At 42.3% G+C, this 14,135-nt stretch overlaps 1 protein-coding gene across 3 annotated transcripts in view; it reads right to left on the reverse strand.

Moving 5' to 3' along the window:
* Positions 1-299: 299 nt before the first annotated feature.
* rbl2 (retinoblastoma-like 2 (p130)) overlaps positions 300-14,135 on the reverse strand; it is a 49,719-nt gene continuing 35,883 nt past the window's right edge. The window contains exons 16-22 of one of the 3 annotated variants that reach the window (XM_079809423.1): positions 12,113-12,369; positions 7,484-7,660; positions 6,840-6,911; positions 6,657-6,759; positions 4,566-4,780; positions 2,691-2,855; positions 300-2,615 (exon numbers count right to left, since the gene is read on the reverse strand). In XM_079809423.1, coding sequence (XP_079665549.1) covers positions 2,442-2,615; positions 2,691-2,855; positions 4,566-4,780; positions 6,657-6,759; positions 6,840-6,911; positions 7,484-7,660; positions 12,113-12,369 — 1,163 coding nt within the window. In that variant the 3' untranslated portion in view covers positions 300-2,441. Of the gene's footprint in view, positions 2,616-2,690; positions 2,856-4,553; positions 4,781-6,656; positions 6,760-6,839; positions 6,912-7,483; positions 7,661-12,112; positions 12,370-14,135 lie in introns of those variants that run through there. The other 2 variants (XM_079809422.1, XM_079809424.1) reach the window with 2 other exon arrangements.

Below are 14,135 nucleotides of genomic sequence, written 5' to 3' on the forward strand. Positions count from 1 at the left end.
GCAGCCTTATGATATCGTAATGATATTACACAGCGCCTGAAAAAAGGCTAACCTACATCAACATAAACAACGTGACAATCTGCTTGCACAGAGAGCATGCTGGGGACTATTTTCAGGCGCTGCGTAATATCATTGCGCCGCTGCACTCATGGGATAGCTCAAAGTTCATTGATTACTACGCAGGAATGAGAGATATTGGGCAGTGGGCTAGCTGGAGCCATTTACCTCCAGTCTTTGTGCTAAGCTAGGCTAGCGGTGGGTGCGTCAGACAGAGTTATGGCACGCACAGAGATGAGAAGGGTGTGTATGGACTTATCTAACTCTGGGGGATACGGTGAATAAGCTAAAGTCCCAAAAAGTCGGCGTGTTCCTTTAAAGAACAGAGAGTCTGAAGGGGAGTATGCTAATCTTGTACAGGAGCTAAAACTTTATCATGGCCGTTTCCGCACTTACTTTCGAATGTCCGTGGGACAATTTGAGGAGCTCCTCCAGAGACAGTAGCACCGCATCTGACCAGACAAATCACGAACTTCATGAACCAATCGATCCGGAGCTGCTGTGTTTCCAGTTGAGTCACAATGTAAACATTTAAGTTCCACAGTCGAACTGACGGAAACACATTCACTTTCCATAGTCGTGGACACAAGGTTTAGAAAAAAATCTACAAGTTTTAACTCAAAAGGTTATGTTATCGTTGTCTGTAGCCTACAGCGACTTGCATGAACTCCCACAGGAGCTGTTATTTCGTGAGAAATGCGATACCTGTTAAAGGTTAATGTTGATTGAATAGCTACTGTCATCAACTGGCCATTTCAACGCCTTTGTGTCCTTGTATGCGATTGGTTGAAGCCTTTTCTGATGCTGCGAGACATCGAACATCGAAGCGGAAAAAGTAAACGTTCGGACTCATTACACGAACAGCTGATCAAAAAATAAAACCATCGCGCGAATTATTCGTGCATCAAAATCGCGTCCAGTGTGAAAGGACCTTAAAGGAACACAGCAATTTTTTGTGACTTTATCTTATTCACTGATAGTTAGATGAGTCCATACACACCATTCTCATCTCCGTGCCATAACTCTGTCTGACACACCCACCGCTAGCCTAGCTTAGCACAAAGACTGGAGGTAAATGGCTCCAGCTAGCCGGCTCCAAAAAGTGCGATAAAAATGAAATGTGATACCTGTCAAAGGTTAATGTTGATTGAATAGCTACTGACATGAACTGGACATTTCGTCACCTTTTCCTTCAATGTGATTGGTTGAAGCCTTTTCTGTCGCTGCGAGACATTGAAGCGGAAGAAATAAACGTTGTTCGCACTCATTACACAAACTAAATAGTCAAAATCGCATTCCAGTGTGAAAGGACCTTAAAGCAACTGTACACACAATTTCGTCAGTGTTATCAATCTGAGTCAGATTCTGAAAATGCGGGTGATCATGCCGTTCGATTGGGGCGAACTTTGCAAGTAAGACGTGAGCGGAACGTTTCCCAGAGGTAAGTACTCTTTGTAAATAGCCTGCGTTGTACTCTCTCAGGTTCAGGGAGCTGTCCTCTGTAAAACTTTTGAGTTTTGAGCCCTTTACAAGACAAGCCCTTTACATTTTCAACAAAAAAACTGACAACTTTGTATGCATTTTGGCCCTTCATTTACACGACAATGGCATTTCGGGGGCCTGAAAACCATACCAATATCATGAAAACAGTAACGTCATGCGCATGCGTGTTACATGTTCAGTCTATATGGGCGTAGTGTTTCTTTACAAAAGGGACATCGCCACCTACTGGCATGGCATGCATACAAAACTTTTTTTGTATCCAAACACGCAGCGTCTCCGACTTGCTTTACAGAAGTTTGTTGTGCATAAACCGTATTATCACTTACCTAAATTAAAAGTAGGGAACAAATTAGTACAACATGGCCATGATTTAGCTAAAATGAGAATTCATTAGTAGAACTTGGCGACTGATTAATAAGTCATTGGAACAAATGTTTTATTCTTTTCCTCCTTTTGAGCAAATCGTGGCCATTTTGTACTAATTTGCGCCTTTGTTCTAGTTAAATTGTGGCTATTATTGAGCTAAATTAAAACGAGGGAACAAATAGGTACAACATGGCCATGATTTACCTAAAACAAGGGAATTAATTGATAGAAAGTGAGCGCAAATGAATAAGTCATGGGAATGAATTCTTAATTCATGGCCAGAGTATCTATTGTGTTCTCTTGCATGTCATGTGCGAGGCGAGGCTCCATAGTATATTCCAGAGTTGTTTGGACGACGAAAAAAAAAATTGTGTTTCACATAACAAATAATGAAACAATAATGTTTTTTTTGGTGTGAACTATGGCATGTTTGAGTGGCTTTGGCTAAATGAATCTCGTACAGTGAATGAATATGTATTTTGGGTGAGTTCTATCTTTCGGGTGTTGAGGACACGTCAGTGGGAGGAGCTGCGGTCGTTGGCCACGTCCTGTAGGCGTCTGAGCAGCGCCGTCTGGTTCTCCTGGCAGAGCCTTTTGGCGGGAGACTGCTGCTCCTCTTCCAGGGCGATACTTCGCTTCTTGGTGGGCGTCTCGCCCGTACGGATCATCACGTTGATCTCTCGTAGCCGCTGTGAGATAAAGCGATAGCTTGTTTTAGAATTGCATTTTGATGAAACGTTTTTACAGGAATGATTTGTTCTTACGTTAGATGGGCTGGAGCTGACGTAGTAGAAGATCTTGTCTCGTGGAGAAATTGGGCTGCCGGTCTTGTGTGGAGAGATGTAGATGGAGTGATTGTGGGACAGGAGGACCCGGCGTGGAGAGCCAATGCGGAGTGAGGGATACGGACAGAGGGGAGGAGCTTCAGCCTGCAAACACGCACACGACTGCAGTTATAACAGGGACTTCATTTATTACAATGTTGCATTTTCTTCTTGGCTCGGTTCACTTTCACAAGGCAACCTTTCAAAGCGTACCAAAATCTGTTCATGCAAGTCAGATGTGAGTACAACTGTCCTCTTATTGGTCAGAGTTTCCTCTGCATCATCCATCAAGATGATTGACAAGTTCACTCCATGAGCTTATTGTGGCTTTATCACACCTCAAGCCACCCGTCCCAGAGTTAGTTTGCAATTGGATTGAGACCACCTCGTTCAGGTGATTGTTTTGGTGCGGATCCAAGCGCAATCGCCGTGTTCACATATGCCTAAACGAACCGAACCAAAGGAGAAAAGGCATCTGGTTCTGAAACAAATGCTCAGGTGTGGAAGCACCTTTAGATAGAAGAGTGTAGAGGAGACAGGAAGCAATGGGAGGAGAGAGGGGGACAGGATCGGGAAAGGACCTCGAGCTGGGACTCAAACTCAGCTCGCCTGAAGCGCTACAGTGCTAAATGTTGGAGCACTGTCAACGAAGCTATGGCTCTAACTAGATTCCTATATTTTCTGAAGAAATAGTATGTAAAATTGTGGGTGGTTGCCAGGGTGTTGCTATGCAGTTTTTTAAGTAGTTCTGGGTGGTTTTTAAAGTGTTGCTTAGGGATGCAGTACCCATATGATAACTTGCTGCTTAACTACTATAGTTCGCTGCATCATTGGAGAAATCAACTAGCTAGATGTGACTGTCCAGAATCCATAGTGACATGGTCACACCTCCATCATTTGAGCCCCTATCGTTAATGATGTCATGCAGGTGGTGGAATAATAAATTATGCTTAATTAATGTCAGATTATTATAGTTCATTTACACAAAACAACAGAAAGCATTTCCAACCACACAAGTTTGTGATGCTGTTTGTGAATGTTGGATGGAACTATAGTTTCGAGAAATTATGTTCGTAACAATGGAAATAAAGCCAGCGCAAGTTCTGCCAGGAAGACTCAATCATTACGTCACTAATTACCTGCTCATCTATCCAATCATATCCTTTTTCTGTAGCATAAAAAGGTAGTAATTACTCATGTCTGAGTTCGCAGATACCGTCGCTTCAGCGCCACCACCACCCCACCACCACCAAAATGGGACCTTTCCTCCACCACCACCCCCCCACCCCCCCACACCACCAGTCGGGCACTCCTATCATCCTCAACACCACCAGATGGGTTCTCCCCTCTACCCCGAAGACTTCAGGATGTACTTTTCCTCCATCTACCACACCACCACCAGATGGCCCCCTTCCTTACTTCGCGGGGGTGGGCTGCGCCCCTGCCTTCATCTTCAGGCAGGATACGCAGATTCCGTACCCTCGGAATGCGAATTACGAATGGGGCCTACGCCAAAGAACTTGATTGCTTGCTGAGCTCCTAAATAAATGTTATTGTTACAGCATTAATTCTCCCGAGTCTTTCTGGTAGAACTTGCTTTTGGGAAACGCACCCAGTCATTGCTAGGTTCTTAATGGTTTACAGGTCGTTGCAATGTGGTTGCAAGGAAGTTCTTTGTAGTTACTAGCAGTGTTGCAGTACTTGAGCTCATCTCGAGTCCAAGACAATATTTTCATGGACATTGTTATGGACTTGACTTGATCTGGACTCAGACTTTAGACCACAGCAATACACAAGACTCACCCCAATACTCACCCCACTTTTTGGTGAGTTGCTGGAGTAACGCAGAGCAAAAGGTTTGATCTGTTTGATGTAGACGTGGTTGTAGAAACGGATGAGGTCTCCCCTCTCCTCCTCCTGCTCTTGGGGGCCCCCAGGGGCCCGGGTCGGGGTGGAGGGGGCGCTGCTGGGCTGGGGAATGGGCAGGGTGCTGCTGGAGCGCATGGACACGGGACTGCTCTCACCGCTTGCTGTACAGCAGAAAAACAGGAAATCACAATAACAATCATAATGAATTCAAATTCTGCATACGATTTTATCATGTAAGCAGTGTTGTTATACTTGAGTCTGGACCAGACTCGGACTCAAGTCTGTCTCAAGTCAAAGTCCAAGACCATATTTTCAGTGACTAGTCCAGACCAGACCAGTCCAAATAGTCCTGAAAATAAGGTCTTGGACTCGAACGTGTCCGATCTTGTCCTGACTTTAGTACAACACGGCATGTATGCCTATGAAACGGTCATAACCAAATATTTTTCAACCATGTTGTATCTGATCAATAACTTCATGAACTGAGAAATCAAATTTACTTGAGCTAAGAGGTTATCATACTATAAGAATATCCTGTAAGTTTCCGAACTAAAAACGTCCTTGTTAGTCCAAAAACTGCTTTTATTGTAACCAAGCCCAGAGAACGACTCATTGTGGAATGTGCCAATAATAGATGAAAGTGAAAGATCGCCTCTGCAGAAGATCACCACCTACTTCATCATTGTAACTTTGGCTCCGCCCACTTGTGTGTTAGTGAGATGACGAGGAGAGAGGAGCCATACAGGATCACTGGACTAAAAATAACATTACCTTTCAAAAGATCCTAATGCTAGGAATATGCTTATTTAAGCACAATTTATTTGTATTCGCTATATTTCACTGTGGATTCTTTGGTAAATCAGTCACAATTTCGGCGCAGGCTTTGCAAACAGACTTTTACGATATGGACTCGACAGTAATGCCACAACATGTGAGTAACGGTGTTCATTCTAACGCCTGATCTGAGACCAGTGATTTCTGATATGATTCATGTACAGTCAGATGCTCTTTGTCTATGTGTCAGTAAATCAAAACAGTGACTAAATGCACAACTTCACATCGTTTCTCTTAGTAGGATGGAACATAATCTGTTGCGTTGTTTGATTGACAGCTCCAGCGATTGTAAAGGGAGCGTCGCTTTCTATATATAATTTAATTACAGCTGCGCGTCACACCGGTCTCGTATCTCTCACGGAGGAGCTCGGAACCATATAAGAAGGAGCAACGACAGTGATGGACGAGAGGACCAGGCCTGGATTTTATGTGCTGTTTTGTTTATGTTTTGTTATGTGTGTGCGTGGCAGCCGTTAGTGAGGGCCTGCCTGCGTTACTTTCATTTTGTGTTTGCTTATTTATTAAATCTTTTGCCGGTTCCCGCCTCCTTCCCATAACTATGAACTATCCCCCCTAGGTGTTGCGGCCGCCGAGACTGGCCCCGGGGGGAGTAGAGCGTAGTCTTGTGGGTACCCCCGGCCTGCGAGGAGAGCCATGAGAGCGGCGCAAGGAATCCTTGAATCCTCTCACGGAGGAGCTTGAAAGCATAAAAGGAGGAGCGACGACAGTGATGGACAAGAGAGGACCAGGCCTGCATTTTATGTTATGTTTTGTTTATGTTTTATTATGTGTGTGCGTGGCAGCCGTCGGTGAGGGGCTGCCTGCGTTACTTTCATTTTGTGTTTATTTCGCCGGTTCCCGCCTCCTTCTTCCCATAACTACGAATTTTATTACAAAAATAAAATAAATGATAGTCTTGACTCATTTGCAAAGTCTGATTGCTGTACTTAAAGCATTTTATTTATTTCTCAAAACAGACCAGAATGCATCATGAGCGTTTGAAGGGGTTCAAATACAGGACAAAACATCTGGAAAAATTCACTGCACCTGCTGAGTGGTGTTTATTTGCACTGTCTGCATTGTGCTAAAACAAGTGGCCACATTATGCAATTTTGTGGGCATGTAAATTACAGTACGACCAAAATAGCTGAGTAGACGGTCACATGACATGTCCAGTGTGCAAAGCTCTATAAAACGTGTTACCTTGTTCTTGTCCTGCTTCAGTGGGTGAGCACTGTCTGTGGGTGTTTTCACTGTTCCCCGAGTGGCGTCTCCTCCTCCCAGAGATCAACACACTCCTGTACACCTGAGATACAATTGTCATCTTCATTAATACCATTATTATCTTTATCACTGTCTTTACACACGGGCTGAAGTTACACTCACACTGCTGCTGGCCTGAGGTTGAGATCTGTAGCACTTCATGATGTTCTGAAAGGACTTATCCTCTTTTGTCACCTGAACAATGGACAAAACTGTTAAAGTGACCATTTTGCTGTAACACACTTCCCTCCCCAGTCCATTTAATGAAACAAAACTACAAAAATGACTAATCATCAACTACTTTGTGAAAAATGTACACTTTAGCATGCTTTTAAAAAAGTATGTTTTATGGAAAACTTTAAAACAATATACTTTTTTGAACACTTCATTGCAATTAAAATGCAATTATAGTTTTGAGTGTTTTTTGACCCACTTAATAGGACTTAAGAACATCTTTATATGTAATTTCATAATTTCTTAAACTACAATATACTTTAATGTCATTTCTACTAACACTTGTATGTCATGTATTTAAATAACTGTATATATAATGCACATTTGTAATGATGAAGTTGCAGTTTAGTACGGACTGAATGCAATGATTAGGCTTTTTTGGTCCTGAGACTTCCACGGAATTAATTATTATGTAAATATTATGTTTTATTGATTGCTATCAGGATGTGAAGAGAGTTTCAACCAGTAAAACAAAAAGTGCCTTTTAATGACATACGCGTAAATAACGTGTGTACGATAAATGATGCAAACACCTTAGTCATGACGTAGACGGCACACATGAGGAGCTGGTCCAGATGTCGGTCCATCATCAGGTCAGAGCAGTGCACTAGTGAATACTCAAAGCATGTCCAGATCTTCCTGCGCAGATCTGCGCTGATGTCCAGTTTAGCACACAAGTCTCTGAGACGCACGCTAGCGAGGTGATATACCTGATGGGGGAAAGGGGCATTATTTCTGATTGAATGACATATAACTATATGAATGATTAACCTGGCAAAGCCTAATATATGAAATAATAGTCGGTGAGATGGAACAGTTTATTGAAACTTTAGGGCCAGATTGACTAAACAGGGCAAATTATCGTGAGAGTGCAATTCCATAAAAGCGCCGATGTGAGTAGAAAGTTCAGCTCGTGATCTACTGATGATACACAAGTTAAAGAACACAGACGCAGCCGCATGATTTCCATCATCACCAACACAATCTACCAAGAGCAGCGCAAATTAGCGTCTGGTTAAACCCTCTGGTGCTCTTCGTTTAGGGGTTGCATTGGTTGTCTTCCCGGTCATAAGTGACCGGACACCTAAAAATGTAACTTCCTCCACCCCAGTAAAACCAATGCAATTTATTTTTCTTTAATAATATTTTTTCTTTTTAATTTTGTAGTTTGAGATGATTTGATGGTATTTTTTAATATTTATGCAATAATTATGGTCTATTTTTGCCATTGAAAATTATTTTTTTTTATTTTTATTTTTTATTATTATTGCAGTATTTCAGGTTAAAATAGAGACTAGGTCTTCAAAATATATTTTTTTGAAGGCAGATTAGCGCCCTCTTTTAGAATTATTTAAGGAATCATGCAACCATGGGTGTAATCACTAGAGGTCTCTATGGAGAGGCTTGAGACTTCCCTAGTTCTCTTTTGAACACATTTAATGATTTTTTTTATGGATTTGAATATATATTTAAAAAATCTCAAAGACTATTTATTATAAAGTTTAAGATTTTTTTTTGTTAGAAATCTAGATTTTTTTTCTGTGAATTTGTGTTTTTGCAGATTTCCCATTAATTTCCTATGGTGTCATTTTTGACCGAAGAGTCAAAAGTGGGAGTATTTTTTTTTAAGACCACTTAGCATGCTCGAATCATGCCCTCAATTTTTTTGTGTGTTTACATACCCAATGCTAGAAAAGTTACCAAGTTTCATATCATTCTGATGAAGCTGTGATTTAAAAATTCAAAATGTGGTTCATAGGTTCAGTTTTTCATAGGTGTGTGTGTGTGTGTGTATAAGTGTGTGTGTGTGAGTGGATGTGTCAATATGACACTCTTGATGTTTTAGAGTGTCACCCCTTTACTGCTGTGTACTTTTTTTCAGCATTGTGGCCGATTTGTAGATTGTACACACAAATATTCAGAGAATTTTTGTGTTTTTGCCGATTTCCCATTCATTTCCTATGGTCGGTCATTTATAAATAAATGGTGCAAATGACAGTAAATTGACGAGTGCAAATCTTAGTAAAGTAAATGATTCATTGAAATCCTCTCCTCCCATAAATGTATGCATCCTACAAATGCATATGCAATAAGATCAGCAGCAAAATTAACCGGCCACGCCTTTTCAGACAGTAGTTTTATAACACCAAAAGAGGGTTTGCACTGGAGCAAGCTGTTAGTAAAATCTGGCCCTAAGACTGATATGGTCAAAAACTAAAGCCACCGCGGGAACTTTCCCCAGGAACTAGGGACTTTGGGGTGGTACTCGGTGTGCAGGAACCGGGGTCTAAATAAAGTTCTGGGTAAAGATTTCCCCCTCAAAATGGCCCTGCTCGTGATAGTACTTTTTCAAAGTTTAGGAGCTTTTTGGAGTGGGACTTGGGCGCAGAACATGCTGATTGGTCGAGCTCACGTTAGGGCTGGTCCGAATACCATTTTTTGAGCTTCGGTAGTAATCAGCAGCGAATATTCGAAGCTTCGGAGGCTGAACATATTCTTCTCTCTTATAAAGGCAGGAATCTGAAGAACCAGTGCGCCTCGCGCGGGCAGGGCTTATATGCTCCGAGAACTGACACTGCACTAGTGATACAAAACACACACGTCTGTTATGTCCCAGTTTTGATATATTATAGTAGTAAAAATAATTTTGTTCAGTTAGAGAACAGATTAACTACAATTAAAAACTGAACGTTGCGCGTGAGCCGAACGAGAGTCGCAGCACAAACGCAGCGGGAGTCAGATTTCATTCATCACGAGATGATCGCGGAAGATTTGGTTTCAAAGCGAAATGTAAAAGCGCCTATTTAAGGGAGTTTGTCATTGTACTGTTTTGTTTTTGTGTTTTTCATTAAAAATAATAGGCTAATGAACCCACAATTCAAGCAACCAAATTTTCTCAGCGTCACATCCCTAACGGGTAAAAAGGCTAATACATTGTGATTCTATTATTCTATTTTCCACAATGTCAAACGAACGCAGCTTAACACAAAATGCAAGCTCAGGCATGCGCTTCTTCCATATAAGCTTGTGCAGTTGTGGCTCAGAGAATACTCCGTTGCAGGGAACACTAAGAAGCAAATATGTTTATTAAGTATAACAAGGTTGGGTTCCTATTCGACTGTCCGTCCTATTAAAAACTGCTAGGCTATCAAATAATTGTAAAAAATAAAAAGAGTATTTTATTTCGCCCGGTTTTATAGTGTAAACATATGAAAGCGCGGATGAGAACCGTTTCGAGGGAGATGCCAGGTGTGAGCGGAAAAAAACTAAAACGAATATTCGAATCCCAAATTGGAAAATCCAATACCAACCCATCGAACAAATATTTGAATGTTTGAATATTCTGGTCCAGCCCTGGCTCATGTAGCATTTTATTTCAACCTAAAAGTCTGTTGCGGTGCATGCAGTAAGAGTTGTTTGCTATTTAAATCAACAATGGAGTTTAAAAAATACGACGGATGGGCCGACGACGAGGTTCAGGCTTTATTACGTGTATTTGCGGAGGACGAAATCCAATGGGCTCTGGAAAGTCGCGCAGTCCTACGTCAACGGACTAATCTACTTGGTACTTTAGACCGCGATGGAAACGCAGACAGGGACAAACTGTTCCTGGTAATTTTGGTGGAAACGGGGCTTAAGATGAAATTCTAATAGCTTACAATGTAAATCAATGTGATCTAGAACAGACTAATTACATAACATGATTTTAATGGATAATGGATAAAGGATATGTATGGGATATACCTAAGTTTCTTCAGTCCAGTAAGTGTTCGTCATGAAATATTACTAACAATATTGTAACGTGTGGTCTTGTTTTGTTTTCACTGTGTTCTGTTTTCTCTGGCTGCATCCGAAATCACACACTTCCCTATATATAGTAGGCGAAAAACAGTATGTGACTAAATAAGTAATAATTTTATAAGTATGTCCTAAAGTCGAATCATGATTCGGATCGCGTGTCAAACCGCCAAACTGCTGAAATTTGGCGATCCAAACTGCTGAATCGACTCACTGATTCATAACGCTTCGAAGCTTCATGATGCCGTGTTTTGAAATCGTCATCACTATATAAGTCGTTATTTAGGGGTTTTTTTGCGCACAAAAACTATTCTCGCCGATTCATAAAGTTATTGTAGAACCACTGTAGTGAGATGGACTTTGTAACAACGTCTTTAGTGTCTTTTAAGGGTCTTGAGAGTGAACCGTGCATTGTGCCAATGGCCTTTCAGAGCCATCAGATTTCAACTAAAATATCTTCATTTGTGTTCTGAAGATGAACAGAGGTCTGACGGGTGTCGAACGACATGAGGGTAAGTAATTAATGACAGAATTTTCATTTTTGGGTGAACTAACCCTTTAAATAATTACTAAGGTACCTACTCGAGAGTATGCGATTTCGGACGCAGCCCCTGTGTTGCCTGCCTGTTTTCTCAAGTTAGTTTATTATAGTTTATGTATTTAAGCCCTGAGTTTCCTCAGTTCATATGTCCCGTATTGTCTTTGTTTGCTGTTGTGTTTATGTTTTTTCTCCTGCGATTTCCTGAGTATTCCTAGTGGATTAATAAAGGGCATTTTGTTCGGCACTTTATTTCCATTTTTAGAACATTTTCTTAATTTTTATTGAAAGTAAATCCCTTTCCGATGTAATATGTGATGGGAAAAGAGAGAAGAGCGAGCTCTGCAAAAGGCGGATTCGAACCCGGGTTGATCGCATCAAAAGTTTGTTCCACAAGCCTTATGCTCTACTGATTACACCACTGAAGATGTTGAAAAACACAACTTTTTTTCATCTTGTTTGGGTCAACCAGGCATTGTTGCTTGCAGCTAGTGCGAATAGCACTTACCAACAAGGCATTCTTTTTGCACTTGGTGTGAATAAACACTCCATTAATAAAGACTGTTTTGTTATTTATCTCCTTCGTCGTGTGCGTTACTACAACCACAGTGTGTCAAATTTAAGTTATTATATACATTTACTTTTTAAACATCTGTAAAGATTTCACAGCAAAAAGACACATGAACCACGAGCTGATGGTGGATGTTTGTCCAATTATACTAAAAGGACTTTTACTTGCTAAGAATAGTATGAATTGTAATCAAAAGGCATGCAGTAGATTAGAGGCCTTCTAAATTTGAGTATAAAGAATACCCTCTTTTTGTACCTTGCGGAAGAACAGGCAGAGAGAGCCGGTCTTTTGTGCTCGTTTGGTGGGTGTTGCCTGCTGTAGGCTCTTCTTGTCCTGTTTGGCAGGGTTGGGGTTATTCTGGACTGTGCCTGTGGGCGTTGCCATCAGCTGCTGGGCGGTCAGGGTGCCCGTCAGAGTCTGGGCACTGAGGGTTGGCAGAGCCCCCCCACCCTGACTCGTCACGCTCACCTGCACCGGGATAAATGTGATGCCACCGCTCTCATTTGCTATTCCTGCAAACCGTGTAAACAAAGATGTAAATGATAAAAAGTTGGTTAAAATATTCTGTATTTTCAGTACTGTCATAATAAGAAATGGACAACGGAAACATTTCTATATTTTTACAGCTTTGTCATTTAGAAAAAATTAGGCCCCACTTTATATTAGGTGGCCTTAACTACAATATACTTACATCAAAAAGTAAGTACAATGTACTTACTGTGTTCAAATTGTATTGCAAAACACCTTTGCTTATATTGAGGTGGGATATGGGTAGGGTTAGGGACAGGTGTGGTGGTGTGGGTAAGTTTAAGGGTAGGGTTAGGGACAGGTGTGGTGGTGTGGGTACGTTTAAGGGTAGGGTTAGGGACAGGTGTGGTGGTGTGGGTACGTTTAAGGGTAGGGTTAGGGACAGGTGTGGTGGGATGGGTCAGTTTAAGGGTAGGGTTAGGGACAGGTGTGGTGGTATGGGTAAGTTTAAGGGTAAAGTTAGGGACAGGTGTGGTGGTATGGGTAAGTTTAAGGGTAAAGTTAGGGACAGGTGTGGTGGTGTGGGTAAGTTTAAGGGTAGGGTTAGGGACAGGTGTGGTGGTGTGGGTACGTTTAAGGGTAGGGTTAGGGACAGGTGTGGTGGGATGGGTCAGTTTAAGGGTAGGGTTAGGGACAGGTGTGGTGGTATGGGTAAGTTTAAGGGTAGGGTTAGGGACAGGTGTGGTGGTATGGGTAAGTTTAAGGGTAAAGTTAGGGACAGGTGTGGTGGTATGGGTAAGTTTAAGGGTAAAGTTAGGGACAGGTGTGGTGGTATGGGTAAGTTTAAGGGTAAAGTTAGGGACAGGTGTGGTGGTATGGGTAAGTTTAAGGGTAAAGTTAGGGACAGGTGTGGTGGTGTGGGTCAGTTTAAGGGTAGGGTTAGGGACAGGTGTGGTGGTATGGGTAAGTTTAAGGGTAAAGTTAGGGACAGGTGTGGTGGTATGGGTAAGTTTAAGGGTAGGGTTAGGGACAGGTGTGGTGGAGTGGGTAAGTTTAAGGGTAGGGTTAGGGACAGGTGTGGTGGTGTGGGTAAGTTTAAGGGTAGGGTTAGGGACAGGTGTGGTGGTGTGGGTAAGTTTAAGGGTAGGGTTAGGGACAGGTGTGGTGGTATGGGTAAGTTTAAGGGTAGGGTTAGGGACAGGTGTGGTGGTGTGGGTAAGTTTAAGGGTAGGGTTAGGGACAGGTGTGTTGGTATGGGTAAGTTTAAGGGTAGGGTTAGGGACAGGTGTGGTGGTGTGGGTAAGTTTAAGGGTAGGGTTAGGGACAGGTGTGGTGGTGTGGGTAAGTTTAAGGGTAGGGTTAGGGACAGGTGTGGTGGTGTGGGTAAGTTTAAGGGTAGGGTTAGGGACAGGTGTGGTGGTGTGGGTAAGTTTAAGGGTAGGGTTAGGGACAGGTGTGGTGGTGTGGGTGTGGGTAAGTTTAAGGGTAGGGTTAGGGACAGGTGTGGTGGTGTGGGTAAGTTTAAGGGTAGGGTTAGGGACAGGTGTGGTGGTATGGGTAAGTTTAAGGGTAGGGTTAGGGACAGGTGTGGTGGTATGGGTAAGTTTAAGGGTAGGGTTAGGGACAGGTGTGGTGGTATGGGTAAGTTTAAGGGTAGGGTTAGGGACAGGTGTGGTGGTGTGGGTAAGTTTAAGGGTAGGGTTAGGGACAGGTGTGGTGGTATGGGTAAGTTTAAGGGTAGGGTTAGGGACAGGTGTGGTGGTGTGGGTAAGTTTAAGGGTAAAGTTAGGCACAGGTGTGGTGGTGTGGG

This window comes from Gobio gobio (genome assembly GCF_949357685.1).
Source record: "Gobio gobio genome assembly, chromosome: 25".
NCBI lineage: Eukaryota > Metazoa > Chordata > Actinopteri > Cypriniformes > Gobionidae > Gobio > Gobio gobio.